At 54.4% G+C, this 18,641-nt stretch overlaps 4 protein-coding genes across 4 annotated transcripts; 1 reads left to right on the top strand and 3 right to left on the bottom strand.

The window, feature by feature from the left end:
- Positions 1-608: 608 nt before the first annotated feature.
- Positions 609-1,116, bottom strand: NCLIV_016260 (conserved hypothetical protein; the record flags this gene model as incomplete). The annotated part of the gene is made up of 3 exons (XM_003881818.1): positions 609-763; positions 816-945; positions 1,006-1,116. 3 exons carry the CDS (start codon positions 1,114-1,116, stop codon positions 609-611), a joined length of 396 nt encoding a protein of 131 aa, XP_003881867.1.
- A 372-nt stretch (positions 1,117-1,488) lies between these two features.
- On the bottom strand, positions 1,489-4,671 carry NCLIV_016250 (putative cytidine deaminase; the record flags this gene model as incomplete). The annotated part of the gene is made up of 6 exons (XM_003881817.1): positions 1,489-1,554; positions 1,964-2,156; positions 2,545-2,707; positions 2,995-3,463; positions 3,987-4,093; positions 4,416-4,671. 6 exons carry the CDS (start codon positions 4,669-4,671, stop codon positions 1,489-1,491), a joined length of 1,254 nt encoding a protein of 417 aa, XP_003881866.1.
- Positions 4,672-7,825: 3,154 nt separating this feature from the next.
- On the top strand, positions 7,826-13,426 carry NCLIV_016240 (5'-Nucleotidase domain protein (Precursor),related; the record flags this gene model as incomplete). Its single annotated transcript, XM_003881816.1, has 8 exons — positions 7,826-8,064; positions 8,412-8,575; positions 9,046-9,420; positions 9,702-9,929; positions 10,419-11,084; positions 11,421-11,729; positions 12,436-12,819; positions 13,125-13,426. The coding sequence occupies 8 exons, from the start codon at positions 7,826-7,828 to the stop codon at positions 13,424-13,426; spliced, it is 2,667 nt and encodes an 888-aa protein (XP_003881865.1).
- A 2,570-nt stretch (positions 13,427-15,996) lies between these two features.
- On the bottom strand, positions 15,997-17,811 carry NCLIV_016230 (conserved hypothetical protein; the record flags this gene model as incomplete). Its single annotated transcript, XM_003881815.1, has 1 exon — positions 15,997-17,811. One exon carries the CDS (start codon positions 17,809-17,811, stop codon positions 15,997-15,999), a length of 1,815 nt encoding a protein of 604 aa, XP_003881864.1.
- Positions 17,812-18,641: the final 830 nt, after the last annotated feature.

Here is an 18,641-nt window from a genome sequence, read left to right as displayed (position 1 = left end):
TACCTAACGGCTGCAGATTCGCCCGAAAGACAAACGCACTGTTGCAGTGCAGCATATCCAGTTGACAACAGCGGTTATAGTCTTGCTGCAGGGGTGCAACCCCTACCCCGAGGATCTGTGTCCCCTAGGAGGAAGACGGACTACTAGCTTTTCCGGCTAAAGCAACTGTGGTGAACTGGCGCAGCGAGATACTAGGTTATCTTGAGTAGATAAAACGGCATTATCACCTTCATGGTGATAAGTCATCTGCCGCTCCAGAAAAACGACACATGTTTTTAATGTGCGTTATTACTTTGGAGAAAATCTTTTTGATATTAATGACGCCAGCAGCGTCACTGTGAAAACGGATCGCCTTCCGTGCGATGTTACACCAAACAGCGGAAAACCAGACACTTTTCATGGACGCTCCGGCTATGTAACCGTATACCAGGATGTGCACTGGAAAGGGGGTACTGTTAAAGCGTAGAGAAATTCGATTGACCCCCTTCACATTAACCATAACAGAATGAAGAAAATCGCCGTCAGGCATACGATGCTTCCTTCCAGTATCCGATACTCTCTCTTCGCCAGCTCTCGGTCGGCGATTAGCCGGAGCGCATCGGCAAGGTCTAAATTTGTGGCACTGTTAATTCAGACACAGAAGCGAAGGAACACCTACGAATCTTACTAGAGAGCCGTTTGATCTCTTCCTGGGTTTCAGCTGTTTCTGCGTCCAACTTCGCGCGCAGCAAAACGTTTTCACGCAAAATTTTGCAATACTCTTCTGTGACCACACTTTGGATAACACGTCTAACGTTGTCATGCAGGATTCTCACCTCTTGTGAAAGGCACAGAATCTGATGCAGTGAGTACCTCACGAAGGGCAGTCTTCTTTAGCATTGCGTCTGCACTCTCATGCAACGACGCCGAATATGCGTTCAAGGGTGGGCCTGACGTCGGTCTTGACTACGACGGAAATGCATTTTGTACCGGCCCTGGAACACCCTGTGCCCAATCCAGCCTCACCTCCATTACGAGTGGTACTTCTGTTGGGCACGGAACAGCCTCTGCTCTCTGTAGTTCGAGTGATCGAGCATCACTCAGAGTAGTGGTATCGGAGCCGTTTTCGACAGACATCGGTCGTGTGCTCGTGCGACTAGCAAGGACTTTGGACGTGGCTGCGGGCTTCAGATGTGTTTAACCTCGCCAAGTACCAAACGACCGTCCCATAAGCGTAAGCGATAGCAAAAGTTGAGAGAAGAAATTGAAGGGAACTCAACGATTTGCCGTACATGTCATCGCAAGACTCTCAGTGTCTCACGGCCCGAGGACCGATCGCGTACGCACAATGTCGTTTACCATTTTCGGGTGTATGTACACCCATCGTTACACACGTTAGGGAGTTTCTTTCCAAGGATACCGTATCCAGCAGCGCATAGATTGTTTTTCCGTTCCTGTCGTCTCTGTGTCTTCATCTTCTGGAAGCAGCATTCCAAAGCAGACAAGGATTTATCTGAGATTATCTTCCTGTTCTGCCTGATGTCCGTAGAGCCACCACATGTGATCAGGGAAAATCTGAAGCAAACTTCAGGCACGACCACAGAGCGCAAGGAAGCCTGGAGCTGGAGTCTCTCAATGGCGACACCGCGTACGAGAGTCGCGAAGTTCCAGGATTTTTGAACCCGCTCTTGACAAAGGCCAAGTCCTTCACATCGCTTGTGATGACGCATTGCATTGTAGTTGGTCTCCTTGTCTGTTTGACACCACAAGCCCTTCCCTTAAGGGAGGAGGGGGGGAAAATCTTCGATGTACTAATGCGTTTTGACTCTACCCAACTTCCATTGACGCCTTCACCTGTGGTTTAGCTTGCCGCTGCATCGAGTGAGTTGAACGCATACGGTAGGAGATTGCCTCCCTGGATGGCTTGACACTGCCATCGCAGAGATTTGCTATCACAATTTGGCGCAGCCGAACCGTCGCTCACTCGGCGGCAGGCATACACAGTGACATTGGTGGTTCCGCCGGCCATCTTGTCAGCTTCTTCGATCACCTGTCTGCACTGTCCGCAAGGTCTTCCAAAGCACTGGACGAAGTTCTGGCAGGCCACCACGACTGCAAGGATCTCCTTAGCGCCGCTCGCAACGGCATTCGCAATGGCAGTCTGCTCCGCGCACATCCTGCAGGACACGTGCCACAACATCCCACGTGAAAACAGTCTTTTCAGTGCCCAATCCGCTAGCTCCATGAATTCGTTCATGTTCGTCCACACATATCACGTATCAGACGCCCGCAGGAGGGGTGCGCGAACTACAGATGTATCGGTGAATACGGATCCGTTAACTGCAGGCAACGGTATTTCACGCGCTCCTACCCCAACGTTGGTCGCCGCAAAGAGAAAGCGATCACGCACTTCACCGTGCCCTCGCGTGGCAACTTGAGACGGTGGCGCTGCCCACCTGCGTCAGATCTCTGCAAAGCGCTGTAGCGACACTTACGCGAGAGCAAGGTGACCACAGTCTCGCTTTTTGAGCACAGCACCCAGATCAACAAAACTGCCACACTCACCCAAGAGCGAGCACTTCGTTTTCAACGTTGCTGCCAGTAAAAACACCCTTGTCCGTGAGGACTGCAGCTCCGACGGGAAACTCCGAGTACGGACAGTAGGTGCGACGAAGAGCCATCGTCAGCATGTGGATCATTCCGGGCAGAAATGGAGGAACTGGGGAGTCTGCGCAGGGCGTACAACAACATGCAGAGAATATACGAGCTTGTTTGTTTTCAGCGAATCTGCGCTCCGCCAGAAAGCATCTCGGTTTTCCGTCGGCGTCCAGCACAGACTCTGACAGAACTGCCGCTTTGCGAAACATACGGGCACCGCGGAGAAGGGCCTCAAGGATAGTAGAAACGGCTGCTCGAAATTTCTCCGTTTGATGGCGGGTTAGGGCCACCAGTCGCGCCCAAGCGTTTCGCCCACGCTTCCCCAAGGATCCGCCACTGCTTGTGTCCCCCCCTTACCATCATTCATTGTCACCTCAGCCTTCATGCGGAACCAGTTCGAGTCACTCAAAGTCGCGAGATTTGGCCGACTGCTGCCAGTCAGGCCGGACGCATGCACTTGCCCGCGCACGTGCGGCAGCACATGGCTGAGGCAGTCAACTCGGGTTGACAGGCAGTTCTCAGACACGAGGGAGGCTGCTTTTAGTCGCTTAATCGCCTTCTCCGCGTCTTCGCCGACGGGCACAGCCTCGCCTGAGGGGACACTCGGGGCCCGAAAGCGCGTAAAAAGAATTTCGACGTCCGTGCCGGGCGCCTGGACTTCGCGCAGCCACTGACGACAGCAGCCGGGGATGGTCATGCGCTGCAGCGCTCGGTGCTTCACCAGAGCGGCGCCGGTGCTCATTTCACCATGGACTTCCTTTGCGTTATCGCCCGTCCCTTGCCCGTCCTCGTCGACCACTTCGACGACGACACAAGCAACAACGTGCTGCAGGGAACGTACAAGTATAAACGGGGAAACGGCGTCAGTGGAGACGGGGCGCTCTGGAGCTGGTGTCAATCGAGAAAACGCGTCCTAACATGCCCACTAGACCCGAGAGACGGTCTCTCTGGGGAAAGAAACATACCTACACGCCCGAGGGTTTGAGGCAAACGTTTTCTCCCAACAGATATGCGAAGCCCACGAGGTGCGTCGTACACGCAACTGCTAGCCTTCGTACGCGCAGAAATACTGACTGCTCTCTTTGGTTGCCGAGAGGACTAAATTGGAGCTTCCCATGTCGGACGGAATCACTTCAGACAGGTCCGTTGGCCTCGGGGTATGTACAGCTACAGATCCGCTAATGTGTAAAAGTGCGAAAATACGCATACGTGTACCCGCGCATACTCTATATTGCCGCTGGAAAGGCGTCCGAGCGACGACTTTGCTTCCTGAGCTTGTCCCCTCTGTGAAGCACAGGTTCGTCCCAACCCCAGCTAAAAACGCCGAGGGCGTCAGGTCTTCCTCTCACTCCTTCCAGGCGACTCTGCCTCCCGAGCTCCGAAGATACTGCTGCCGAGACAGCGCAGTGAATGGCGCATAGCGAGCTGGGATACGCGACGTTTTCCACCGTGCAACCTGGCGAGAAAAGCACAAACGAAACAGTTCACGTGTTGAGCGACGCCTCCTAGTTGACCGGGGACCCAGTCTTCCCCTCCTTCCTCTTTTCTCTTTGTCATCTCGTGGAGTCATTTGTGTCGCCTGCCTCCATCACGCAGAGAGGCCCCGTGCAGCCGCCCACGCAAGTGCGCTGCTTCTCCGAGCCTTGCCGAAGCACCAAATCGCGTTGCTGACGAGCTTCACCCACAACGCGCGAGAGTTCTCTACACGTCTATCCATCTGTGTTTATCTGCCTCGGCGAGAACCATGTGGTGACGCCTCCCAGACGGGGCGTGCTGACCTGCATGGACATGTCCACTGTCTGTCAGGACAGCGCAACCAGTTCTGATCCCCGTGTACGGGGCGTACGCATTGCTCGCAACGCGCTGGGCTGCATCCAGCATTCGTGTGCCGAATCTCTGGAGGAAACGGTCCGCGGCTTCGCGACTCGTTTCTTGACCCTTCGGCAGAACACCAGACACCTGGTCTAGCTGACCCAGGGAGTCGGCACGGTGCGCGCCGTGCGCCGGAGCACTCTCCGCAGTGATGATTCCCATTGAGTGGAGATTCGAGGAAAAACAAATTCAGGGGGGGGGGCCTCTACCGGTGTGGCGGCGAAGAAACGGAAGTAGAGCGTTGCGTGAAAGTGTACGCACGCAAAAAGATCGACACGAACCTGAAATGAGCAAGTCCTGCGGAAACTCTTCCCCGGCGAAAAAAACGGCGAGGTTCACGACAACAACACAAAGCTTTCTTGAGCAAAACGCAAAAAAAAGGCCAACTTCAGAAGGTAACGTGTCAACCCGGAAGGAGACAGGAAAGACTCGGCAAACACTGTCCACTGTCAGTCTCTCCAGTCCTTCAAATCCACTCTTCTGCGCAGATGCAAAGAACCAGAACGTGAAAGTGTTCAAACGATATTTTCTGTCGGCACAGACAGAGAGGGCCGAGAAGCGGCGAACTCAATTGACGCCGCGAGTCCGTGTCTCCCTGGACGAAACGCGGTCCCTCGAGCGGGGTTTCCTCGTCTTATCTCCGAAATCACCGGAAACGCAGAGGGACTTTCCGGTTTCCGCGCACGCGAGGGAGTCTCTCTCACTCCTGGACGATGAACAGTTCGTTCTCTGTGAAGAAAACCGTGTCACGCGTGTACCTTTCCATTGTTCCGATCTGCGAAGAAAGGGAACCGCGGGAATCGCGCCGGAAGGCTTTTCTTCCCGCGGGAGGGCGACACACACACACTCGCGGCGGGTGGTGTGTCAGCGCGCGCCCGTTCGGTCTGAGCAAGAATCCCGACCGGGTCTCTCGTCGCCTGTAAGAAAACCCGCCGAAACAAGCTAAGCAATTCCTTCCACCTGGCTGCGTCCTTGGCTTCGCTTGAGAAAGGCGGCGAAAGCCGGTGGGAAAAGACGGGGAAACGAGCAGAAAAGGGGGCCACTGAACAGGACAGGCGTTTTCGCGCGGAGTTTTGTGCGAGTCACACGACACAGCGCCGTCAGTCAAGTATTGCACTCGGCCGCTGTCTTTTTCTTGTCTTTTCTTTATCTTTTCTCGCTAAATTCTCACAGGATCTGCGAGAGACAGCTTCGGAAACGCCAACGTCCTCCAGCGACTAGTTGAAGGAAGCCGAAAAGCATTGCGGAGGAACGCCTGAGAAATGCGCCCGTGCGCTGCAGAGGATGCCGACTAGCGACGGTTTTCCGGCCAGAAGGGCGTAGTTTCAAAGAAACATGTGCGTAGGGATGAAGGTGCGGTTGAGATTGAAGAAAACGCGCGAATTTTCAACGGCCCGCGGAGGTCGGAATGTGTCTCCGCGCCTCCCTTTCAAATCGCTCCTGGCCGTCGTCGCTGCTTGGCCCGCGGGAGGTCCGGCGGCGTGATTGAGAGACTGTGTCCCCAGAAAAACCAGAGGCGTGTGCACCCGTTGTTGCTGAGCCGGGTTCCTTCGTTGTTCTCTTCTTTCATTGACATTTGTCAATCTGCATTTTTGCCGCTTGGTTTCCTTCGCATGCCTTCCCACCCTGTTTTGCAGGGAGCCACAGCCGAAACCGTGTCGGCTGTGAATCTCCTCGGGAACCAGCTTTTTCTGCCGGCTTTGTAGTCGCTGGAACGCCATTCTCATGGCAAATTTTAAGCGGTTCGTCGCAATCGGCGAATTCCAAATGCACGCTGGCGTCAGAGAAGCGAAACTTTAGATCGGAATTTCTTTCCCTGTTGTTGCGGAGTTGCGCGCGCCTGCCAGCGGCGCGTCGTCCCTCGTGCTGGACCGTTCAATCTCGCGCGTTCCTTGTTCGCATTTCTCCGCGGTTCGCCTTTTCTCTCTTTTCCTTCTCTGTTCTTCTCGCGTTTTTCCGTGCCAAGATTTTTTTGCGGATTTAAATCCTTTTTCGCGCTCTCCGCCCGTACGCGTCTCCTCGCCAGCTTGCAGCTCGGCCCTACCCTCCGGCGTGCCGCCGTTCTAACTTTCCCCTTCCGTCTTTCCTGTTCCCTTCCTGCCGTTTCGCATCTCTTCCATTTCCTTTCTCTCCTCATTCCTCCCCTTCTCTCTCGCAATTCCTCTCCCCTTTCTGGACCAGTTGCGGGGACTAGTCTTGAGGGCTCGTCTCCTAGTTGACTCGGATTTCCGCTTCAAAGGATTCACCGCCTTTCAGGGCATCCCCCGCGACTGTCGCTTTCCCCGCTTCTTTCCGCTCTTCCTGGGTTCACACTTTCCTGTCTCTCTCGAGAGCAGGCCGCCACGCAGGCGACGCGCCGAGTCTTAAATCAGTCCACAACCCTAAAGCTGTGGACTGATCCTCACCGCTAGTGCGCCGTCTCTCTTCCCGGCAGCCGTTTCCCGCTGTTCCCCGAGCGAGACGTTCCCCGAGTTTTTCGTCTTTCCGTTCCCTCCTCTCTGCTCTTCTTCGCAGGCTCCTCCGTCTGGCTCCTGCGTTGTTTCTGCTGCGCTTGCCGCCTGCGACGGCGGAGTCTCTCGCCTGCACGTCAGCGGCCGCGCGGCCTCGACACAGGAGGTTGCTACAGCAGTCTTTTTTTCCAGCTCGTCTCGCACGAAAGGCGCCGTCGACGACGACGCCCTGCATTGCACAGAGTTAAAAGAAAAAGAGAACGACGGCAAATTTGTTTTTCCAGAGGCCGGGGTTGCCCCTGGGTTGTCCTCGAGGTCAACGCTTGCTCCTTCACACCCGAGGGGACGCGAGGAGACACCTAATGGGGAGAGCAAGCCCATGGTTGGCATGTCCCAAGAGAAAGATTCGTGTTTCTGTTTTTCCTTGTATCCGTTCCATGTGAATAGAGGAATGAGACGTTTCCCACCGTGTCTCTCCCAAAGAGAAACAAGTTCTCGCTCGCACGCAGCGCCTCTCCATGCTTTGAGAAGCGACTGGTCTTTTCAGATTCGCCTTTGAACTCACGTCGCGCGTTTCAAAGGCAATAAACGTGTCTGCGGCGTGCCTTTCTCTTCGGAAGAAAAAACGGTGTGTTTGGAACAAGAGTTCTCACGTTCACTTCGTCCCCTCTCGCGTCAGTGTCCACTTCTCTTCTATCTTGGTCTCCGTCGTTTTCCTGGTGAAAACGCTTTCCTGCTTTCCGCCGGTCTCTTTTCGTCGCCGTTTCTCCCTCTGTTCTCTGTCTTGCTTTTCTTTTCTGCGTCTCGTTCCGGTTTCTTCTCTTTGCCTTCTCGTTTTCGTCCTCGCTTTGCCGCCTTTCCTCGCGATGGCTCCTCACACGCCCGCGCCGCCTCTCGGCGCCGGAGGGACGCCGCCGTTCAACGCCACGGTCGTCGGCAAACGCGTGCCCATCGCGTCCGCTTCCCCGCCAGCAAGCTTGCGGCAGTGCGGACGAGAACAGAGTATGGAGCAGAAGGAGAACGAGGACGAACTCGAACGCGAAGTCGCGGTTCTCGTCTCCAGCATCGCGAGACAGGCCTCCAAAGGATACACCGGAGAAACCTGGTGAGTCCCACTGAGAGAAACAGAGAATGAGAGAGAAAAAGAGACAGAAAATGAAAAAGAGGGAAAGAGACAGAAAGAGAGAGCAAGAAGTTGAGAGCAGAGAGAGAGAGGCCCCGAGCGGCCAAACACCGTTAAGGACCCGGGAGAGGACAAAAAGAGACGACCAGGATAGTGCCGAAAACGACAAGGCACAGCAAAGACGAACGGAAGAGGGATCGCGAGATGGCCGGAGTGCTGAGCCAGTCGAGAAGGCTCCTCGCAGATCTTTGTCAGAGCCCTTGAGGGGAAAGACGGAAGGCAGAGAGGATCGGAGATGCGAGGCGAACAGACGTTTTTCTCTTTCGCAGGTACGACTTTGACTTGCCTCTCGACCGCACGGACCCAATCACCATCATTCACTTCAATGACGTGTACAACATCGAGAGCAGGTGCGACGGCACCGGGGGCGTCTCGCGCTTTGTGACGGCGCTCCAGAGTTTCCAGCATCAGCATCCTCTCATCCTCTTTTCTGGTGAGCTGGACCAACGTTTTGGAAGTGACGCGTTCCATCCGTCGGCGTTTTTTTATCTTGTGAGAACGTTTACCCTCATCTCCACCTACGTATCCATGCGTGGAGCTTCAGAGATTCGTGTGCTTCTTATTGAGCGTTTTTTGTCGTTCCGCACACGCGCGCATCGGAGAGGAAGATGCTTGCCATCGTCTCCTCCACACATCAACGTCTACATTTATATATATATATATATATATATATTTATATGTATACGTATGTATACATATGTATATATGTGTGTATATATGCATGCACATGTAGGCGTACACACATCAATGTCTAACTGAACTGTGTGGAAATGCGTTCTCGGCGTTTTGTCTCTGCCGTCTCACTGTATTTTTTGTTTCGTTGTTTGCCTTTTTTGGGTGGGGATGTGGACCGTGCGTTTCGTTCTCTTGCCTTCCTTTTCCGTCGTCTGCGTTCTGCCTCAGGCGACGCGCTCAACCCTTCGGTGATGTCGACGTACACCCGCGGGCGACACATGATTCCATTTTTGAATTTGTTGAAGATTCACACGGCCTGCTTCGGCAACCACGACTTCGACTTCGGGATTGACGAGCTGGAGTACGCAGTCGGCTCCTGCAACTTTCCCTGGCTGATTTCGAACGTCTTTGAGAAGACCGGGCAAAGCGCGGGCTTGGCCTCGCTCCGGACGATGGAGAATTTCAAGCACGAGGAAGAGAGTGAGGGCGTCTTCGCCGAGGACTACGTCGAAGTCCACGGCCTACCCCTCGCAAACGGCATGAAGTACCGACTCTTTGAATGGCAAGGCATTCGCGTCGGAATCATCGGCCTCGTCGAAAAGGGTAAGACAACACAACAGAAAGAAAGGAGAAGAGAGAAGAGAGACGTAGAAACGAGAGAGGAGCGAAGAGAGAGAGCAGAGAAGAGAGAGAAGACAGGCAGCAGCAGAGCGGGGGGAGCGATGCGCGAGGGAGAAGAAAGAGAACGACGAGGAACGGAGAGAGGGGAGGATGAGGAAGCGGAGGAGAGAGGGAATATCGAGGACGCACGTGATGTGGGGTGGGGAGTGTCGCTGTGGAGAATCTGCCCGCATGCAACTGTTTCGTCTCTTCTGGTCCCCCAGAATGGCTTGAAACGCTCGCATGCATCGGCAAAGACGACGTGTACTACGTGGACTTTGTCGAGGCTGCAAACTGCTTGTGTCGCATTCTGCGCCAAAAAGAATGCGAGTTGATCATCGCCCTGACGCACATGCGCGCGCCGAATGACGAGCGCCTCGCGAAGGAGGCAGAGGACATCGACTTGATTCTCGGCGGGCATGACCACGACTACTACGGCCTGCAACGCATCGGTACGTGCGACAAAAACACGCGACAGAGAGAAGCAAATAGAGACAAACGAGAAAGAAGGAAGATGCTTTCTTACTACATTTTCACGCACATGCAAAAGGTACAAAGACATACAAGAACATATACAAAACCGCATATATATATGTGCGGAAGTAGGTGTTTGTGTAGGTGAGAGAAGAGCGGCTTGGACGTTGAAACTCGCGGGAAGCCTCCGCATGTCTTCCGCGGGGTCTTTTGCTTCACTGGGGCGAGACGTTCACGAGCAACATGCGATTCACACGACTCTCCGCATGTCTCTCTCCAAATGTCCGTCAGCCGCGTCACGCGCTCCTACCTCTCGGCGACTCACCCTATCGTGTCTCTGCCTGGCTCACAACCTGTGGATAGGGATCAGCAGCTGACAGCGACGTTCTGTTTGGTGTTGTGGCAGTGTCTCTGCATGCACTCCAGTGACGGGTTTGGGCTGGTTCGATATCTCCACGCGTTTCCAGGGAACATTCCCGTCGTGAAGTCGGGCACGGACTTTCGCGACTTCACAGTGATCACCATCTACCCTGGGCACCGGTCCCGGGTGGACGCGTCGCCGTCTTCCCCACAGTCGCGCGCGTCTTCTCCGACACGCGCAGGCAACTCGCCTTCTAAGATCCATCCCCACGAGGACGGGCCCCAGTTGACCGCCTCGGCAGCCTCCAACGCTTCCTCTTCTTCCTCTTCTTGTTCCTCTGCGTCTTCCTCTGCTTCTCCCTGTGGCGACGTGGGTTTGGGGCGCGATCGGGCGAAGCGCGAAGAAGAGGCATGCTGCTCAGGGGGGATGAGCATCCGCATCAAGAAGGTTTTTTCGGAAAAACAGCTGTTGCAGGGAAGCCCGAGTCCGTCGCTCGCCTCTGGTGCCGAGATCTCTCGCGACTCAGCGTCGCCCGCGCCGCTGTCGCCTGCGCTCCTCGCTGAGCAGAATTCGCCAGCTGGTTTCTTCTCCCCGACCGCTGCTAGCGGCAGAGCCACAGCGGGCCTCGGCTCGCCTCATTCGCCGCTCTCGCCTCCGCTTTCCTCGGGAAGTTTGCCTGTGACGCCGAAACTGAACCGCTTCAGATCCTCCACATTTGTCAGCGAAGAGGCTGCGAGGCGAGAAGCCGCCGTCACGCCTGACATGTTCCGAGGTGAGGTCAGAAAAAACCACCGTTTGCCTATAAAGATCCATCTGTACATAGGCATAGACAGATATCTATACACATACATACACATATATACACATACATACACATATATATATATATATATATATATATATATATATATATCTGTGTGTAGATGGCGGTGCATGCATCTGCGTGGTGGTAGCAGCCGACTCGAGAGAAAGGTATCTTTCGCGTTTTCCATCTGATTTTGTGGCCTTCACTCGTCGCCTTCCCTCCCCTTTTGTGGTGTCTCGTGCACGTTCGCCTTTCTCTCGCCTGTTTGTTTTTCGCCTGTGCTGCTCACTCTCTATGCGCCAGGGCCGTTGCTGCCGACGACGATGGAGGGTGGCGAAGAAGTTATGCCCTTCTTCCTCGGCGGTTCGATTGTGGAGTGGTCGCGCGTTCGCGTGGACCGTGAGCACTACGAAAAGAACAAGCACGTGGAGTTACTCGTGAAGAAGTATGAGCAGAATCTGAAGAAGCAAATGAAGCAGGTTCTCGTCGACGCCGGCTGCGTCCTCGAGACGCGCTTCGCCGTCATCCGCACCTCCGAGAGCAACGTGGGGAACTGGCTTTGTGACATCATGCGCCGCGAGTGCCGCGCAGATGTCGCGATTCTCAACTCCGGTGAGACCTCTGTTGGGGAAACGAATGCGAAATGCAGGGCGCAACTCGCGCGTACGCGCGTACATACAAATACATATTTACGTAGGTATATGTTTATATATGTGTAGGTGGGTATGTGTGTATGTGTGTAGACTGGTTGGCCACGCGTGCATGTGATCCAATGGCTATACAGGAATATGAATATGTGTACAGATGTGTGTGTATACGCATGCTTGTTTTTAGGGGGTCAGGGATAGCAAGTTACAGTGGGACGTGAGTTTGACCTCCATCTCTTTGTAAAACAGAGATGCGTTTTCCGTTGGACTGGACTCTTCAGAAAAAGAGTTTCTCCTTTTTTCTTTCTGATTCCGCGTTGTCCTCTTTTGCTTTTCGTCCCTTTCTCTGCGGCCCTCGTGTTTCCCCTTGCACACGATGTTTCGTGGGCGGAGTGACGTATTTTCGCTTTATGCTCACTCCCGTCTCTCTCGCTGTCTCGCTCTCTCGCTTGCTTTCGCCTCTGTTCCGAGGCAGCGAAGGCTTCTCTCTTTTTTTTCTTTTTCCGGCCCCGTTTTCCCTGTCCTCTTCGTTGTCTTTCTCTTCCTTCTCTTTCCCTATTTTCTGTTTTCACGTTCCATCCTTCTCTCTGTGTCCCTCCCGCTCCTTCCTGCTGTCTCGCTCCTCCTGACGCCTCCGCGTCGCCTTTCCGCTTTCCGCGCCTTCTGCACAGGCACGATTCGCTCCGACTGTCTCTTTCAGCCGGGGCCGTTCCGTTTCGGCGACTTGGCGGCAATGCTGCCGATGGCAGACACACTGTGCGTGATCGCAGTCCACGGCAGTGTCCTTCTCGAAGTGCTGGAAAACGCCGTGTCGCAGGTGCCCAAGACCGAAGGCCGGTTTCTGCAAGTTGCGGGTCTGCGGTTTGCCTTCGACTCCTCGAAACCCCCAGGCCAGCGTGTCCTTCGCGACTCCGTCAAAGTCACCAAAGACGCATGCGGCGGCGTCCGCAGCGGCGCAAACACTCCCGTTGGTGGGGGAAAGCACGACGACGAGTATATCCCCCTCGACACGAACCGCGTCTACAGCGTGGCCACAAAGACCTACGTGGCCCAGGGTAAGACTGGAGAGGCTCTCGAACAAATCTTGGACGGCAAGAATACCAGAGAAACCCGCACAAAAGTTCGCCAATCCAAATGCCTCCAAACCTCCCCACAGACTTCCACGCACATGCAGATAGCAGATAAACACATCTACAGTTCCAGGTTTCTGCGTCGATGCATACACTTCTGCACACAAGAGCCAGTGCGATTAGCGTAAATGCCATGAAGCTGCACGCCCCAAATCTATAGACATATATATATATATATATATGCACGTGGAAGTGAATTTCCGTTCCTTTTCGCATTGTTTCGCGCGTAGGTCGCGACGGCTTCGACGTGTTGAGCACGTGTCCGACGCTGGTGGAGGACGAGTTGCTTGCGCCGCTGCCGACGATGGTCCGCTCGGCGCTCTCAATGGCGGAGCTGGCGAATGGGCTGAAACGGCCTCACTCACGCATCACATTCAAGCGCCTGACCTCCTTCACGTCCATGCAGCAAGACGACATGATCAAAGATTTTGGCTGCTGCGTCACCTCCAACTTCAACTACGTCCTCGCCCCCAAGGTCGACGGCAGAATTGTCGACGTCGCGAAGAAGGGTGGAGCGGCAGAAACGCCCTGAGCGAGGCGAGAAGGAGACAGCGCATATGCAGACGTCGAGCTCTGCTTTCCTGTGTCCGTCGCGTTGGGGTCTCGTGTGAGCCTCCCGTCGATCCAGCGAGGCACATTCATTTTCTGAACCTCTGGACTTCGCCGTTTTGATCCCGAGTGTATATACGGTGGATGTCGGGGTGTGCTTGTGGGCGTGAAGCTAGCTGCCTGGAGACAGTGGCACGCGCCGTGTGTCTCCGTTTTTCATGGGTCTCGTGCTGTTTTGGCGACCATCCGTGATGCAATTGTTGCTCTTGTGGCTGCGGCAAAAACAGACGCCGCTCCGGGTGTTTAGACACGCGCCCCGTGTATGCACACAGGCGTCAGCGGATTCGGTGACATTTCCGGGAAGAACTTGTCAATGTGCGCAGGTCAACTTTGTGTCCCAGGCGTCGACGAAACCAAGGCGGAGGCGTGCTCTCTTTCGACGCACGTGTGTACATTTATATGATTATATGTGTATATTTATATAGGTATATATTTAAATACGTTTATATCTATATATGTATATATTTATATATGTGTATGTTTATATGGATATATTTATATGCATGTGTAGCTGTAAATAGGGCATGAGGAACGGGGGCCGTTCGTCAGTGAGGACGGGGCACAAGCGTCGCTTTTCTCCGCATGCGCGGAGAAAGCGGAAGTGCCCGAGCGCTCATCCATCTCTGTTTTTCCGAGGGCTTCTGAATCTATCTAGACCTAGTGGTGCGCCCGTATGCACACCTGGCTTTCTACATCTCTCTTCATAAGGGACAGCGCGTCTGTCTTGGATATGGAGACGCAGGCGCCTGCGTATGGGACGCAGCTCTGCACTTTGCCTCCGACTCTGATCAGACCTCCATTGCTTGACGCGGGAAGTATGGTTTCAGTTTCCTTGTCAAACAGTTTGCATTCTTCCGCACACGTCACCGATTCATTCCGATTTCCCTTTCTCTTGGTTCGTCATATCCCCCGCTGTACACATGGAAGTATATGTGTGGAAAACCCTATGTGCATGCATCTCTGCCCATACGGAAATGCACGTACAGCTCTGTCTATACATGCATGTGTTTGTGTATATGGGAAACGCTTTCATTTGCTGTCCAATGGCATTTGAGGATTTCAAGTGGCTGCTTCGCGCGTCTCCGAGAGAGACGCGCTGTGGACGACCGTAATATCGAGCTCTCAGCTGGCATCGACTTCATCTACATATGTTTGTGTGTCTGCATCTTTGGCTAGTTCATCTCTGCATGCGTTCGTGCATACGAAAGAAACCCTTATCATTTTCCGTGTTTGCGATGCGTTGACAATGCATTTTCTTGCGTGTGTGGCTGCTCGGAAAACCCCTTTATCACATATGAAGAAGCGTCGATACCTCACGCAACCACCCATCCCCGCGGAACGTAAACGCTCCTACTCTCGCGGAGACAAGGCTACAAATCCAAGGTTCTTTCTCGCTTGCGCAACAGACACGCCCTCTCTGGACGGAACGGAGACACACTCGCAGTTAGAACAGCAACACACCTTTCCAGGCAGATCTCGTTTCCTCGTTCTCTCTCTTCCTCTTTCTTTCTCTTTCATTCTCCTGCTCTATCTTTCTCTTTCTGTCTTGCTCCTCCTCTCTTTCAACTTTCGCTTGTTCTCGCTCGTCGCGTGCTTTTCTGTCCGTTTTTCTCTTCCCGTGCACAGGAGCCATTTTGTGTTTTCTCCGTCGGGCGCACGTCTTGTTCTGTGCAACTCCGAACGCAGAGAGGCGCGCGGCAGCGAGACGCTCTCGTCTCACGAGTGTTCGCACCTTTTCGCTCGCCTTCGCCTTCCCCTGTGATGCATCTGCCACCGCAAAGGGGCAGATCAGTCGACAGAACGATCGGCAGCCGCAGAACGCACAGTGAAAAGCGATTCTGTGTGATATTTGAATCTGAAAAATAAAAAAACGAAAACGGCGCGGGGTTTGTTGTCTCCAGGAAGGCAACCTCATGCTGGGAGTCAAAGGCGACGGCAAACGCCACACAACGGAGCATATATATATATATATATATATATATATATATACATATGATCGTATACATTTGGAAATATATATACGTATACGTATGTACATGCGAGACAGGCATATACGTGTATACGCATATATATCGTCTTATACATGTGTAAATACTTATGTATAAAGATACGCATGCATCCGTATTTGGCAATGTGTGGTCTAATAGTCTTAGCGGGAGCCCAAATATACTAATGATTTGAAAATCGAAAGATATACATATACATAATTACATATATATATATATATATATATATATGTATGTATATATATAACATCCATGGACGTGCACCTGTATATTTGCATATTTGTGTCTACAATGTCGCCACGAGTTGCATTTCGTCTTTTGTGTTTGGTTCGTCTTCTGAATGTGCTTCTTCTTTTAGGGAATCTCTTTAGAGCTGTCCTCCATCCCCTGTCTGCTGCATCAAAAGAAAACCGTTCCCTTCTCGCTTTCCGTTTCCTTGGTCCGGTCCACCACACCCCCCAGTTTGGTCCATGTTTCCTCGCCTCGATTATTTCCCAGGGACGAGTATGAGACGCTTCCGTAGCACGAGCGAGATGTACAACTTGAGCGCGCCGAGCAGGAGAAGGCCTGCGCTCGCGCCTGCGACTGCGACCGCCCTGTCGGCGCCCTGCCTCTCTGTGTCAAAAACAATCAACTTTCCGGGAAATGCTGCGCCCTCTTCTTGCGTCGCGGCTTCGCCTGCTCGCACTGCAATCCAGGCTGTGTGCCGGGAGGGATCGTCTCTGTCGTACGCGACCGTGACCAGCTGGTCGCGCCCGATGTCTCCCCACCCTGGTCGAGCGTGGAGCGGGGCGAGCTCCGCTGCTGCCCGGCTGTCTTCCACGGTCCGAGTTTCTTCTCCAGCGCCGCACCGGTCCGCCAGAGACGCGCTCCGGGAGTCGCCACTCTCGCCGTCCCCAGAGGAAAGTCTAAAAGACGGAGCCTGGCCCTTTCTGTCCACTGCATGCGCGGAGTGTGGCGAAAGGTTGCAGCTTGCTTCTCCAGGTTTTGCCCCAGAAAGCGTTTTCGGCGAGGCGGATTCGCCGCAGCCGCAGGACGGCGCAGGCTGTGCGCGTGCCGCGACGCTCGCCGCCTCGGTTCCACACGACGAAGACTCGCAGGTCGAGGCCGCCGCGTCGGGCGGGCCCTCGTTGCCTTGCGAGTCGCGTTCGCCTTTCTGCAGAGGAGCCGCGCTTCGCTGTGGGGCGTGTGCGTCTCCGGCACGCAGTTGCTTCGTCTCCGACAGCCAACGGTGCACGCGGCCGTCGCCTCGCGGGAGGCGGAGCTCGACCTGACCCTCCATCACGACGATGCGTGGCGCGGCAGCGGTCGACGCATCCACGAGGAGATTTCGCTTGCTCGCTGGCGGCTGAGCGGCCTCGTCGGCGCTTGGAGAGGCGCGGCGAACGAGCGAACTGATCCACGTCAGCCACGAAGCGGTCTCCGCCTCGGAGGGCGGTTCTGCGCGCTGCCTCGGAGACAGAACGCCCGACTGCCGTGCTTCACGCACGGCCTCGAGCGCTGTCTGACCGACGATCTCGGGTTCGGCCCCGCGACCCAGAAAGCTCGGAGAGTCAGGGCTCTCGCCGTCGCGCTTGCGGCGGATTTTCGCGGCCTCGAGGGCTTCCTGCAGCTCGAGCACCTGCCGCAGTTTCGCCTCGACGCTTGCCTCGCCCTCCGACACAGGAACAAAGTACTGGTACGTGACTTGCAAATACCGCCCCGGGGTTTGGACGCCGTCCGCCGAGATCTTGAGCGGCTTCGACACGCACCCCACGCCGGCAATGCGCCCGAGGCAGATCCCCTGGCGGGCGTCTTCGCCCCTTGTGGCTGCACTATCTCCGCTCTGCCCGACGTGCGGCTCCAGTCGCCGGCCGACCGAGGCCCTCGGTCCTTCTCCAAGGAGGTGTTCTGCGCGGCGTGCGAAGAAGCGATTTCCACCGGTCGCACTGAGTTGACGCGACAGCACTTCCGTGGCCGCGAGCGCCGCAGTGATCTGCGACTCGTCGACGGTGCATGCGTCGATGCCGCCAGCTGTGACGGCTGCTTGGAGAGACGCGAGAAGCGCAGGCGAGAGAACGGAGATCTGGAACTCGGAGACTCCTTTGTCAGGAGTGGGGAGCGTATAGCAGATTCCAGCGTACTGGTCAGCTGTCTTGGCGGCAAACGCCGCGACAGAGGAACTGTCTTTCAGTGCGGCGTCGACAACCTTCTTTCGCTCTCGCAGCCGCCACCCTTCGTACACGCCGAGGCAGCCGCATCCGAGAGACAGCAGAGACACGCACGGCGAGGCCAAGACGCGGAGGTAATGCAGCGTCGCCATTGCGCGTTCAGACACACAGACGCGAGACAGAAGGGCCGAACACGCAAAACAATACACGTAATTCCAACAGAATCGTAACCAGTCCACCGGTGTAGGAATAGTAGAGGAAATACGAACTCACGAGCAGTAAAGGGAAATGATAGACACACAACCGCGTCTGCCCATGCGGTCGCCCTCCAGAGAGATGAAATGACGTCAACAACCTAGAGAAAAATACACATGTCAGGAAAACGCACGTAGATTGCCGTATATTATATCAGAAGCACAGATAGATAGATATAGATAGATAGATATAGGTAGATAGATAGATATAGATAGATCTAGATAGATCCAGATAGATCTAGATAGATAGATCTAGATAGATCCAGATAGATATAGATAGATATAGATAGATAGGTAGATAGATAGATATAGATAGCTAGGTAGATAGATAGGTAGATAGAGTTAGTTTAGCAGTGGCTACCGTGAGCCCTTCGATGGAAGAATTTGAAAGAGAAGGAGCCTTTCCGCAGGAAACGTGGCGACGTGTCGCGAGAGTCACGCGTGTCACTCCTGGCGGGGCGCATTTGCGTCTGTGCAGAAGTGGCCGATAAAGACAGCGCGCGGGGGGTGACGTGCGTTCCCCCCCAAAACCAAACTGATAAATCACACCAGGGCCGCCATACGTTCTCGATCGATAAGCTTTGCACTTGCCGATTCGCTGAATATTCGCTGAATACGTACAAGCAAAGAAACGCGTCTATACACCCCGAGGAAAGCAGAGAAAAGACGCTTGAACCCTAAAAACCGGTTGATTGGCATGGAGTTATCTAGGTGTCGAAGTACCACCA

This window comes from Neospora caninum, chromosome VI (assembly GCF_000208865.1).
Source record: "Neospora caninum Liverpool complete genome, chromosome VI".
NCBI classification, from domain to species: Eukaryota; Apicomplexa; class Conoidasida; order Eucoccidiorida; family Sarcocystidae; genus Neospora; species Neospora caninum.
This window is presented reverse-complemented; position numbering and strand designations above follow the sequence as displayed.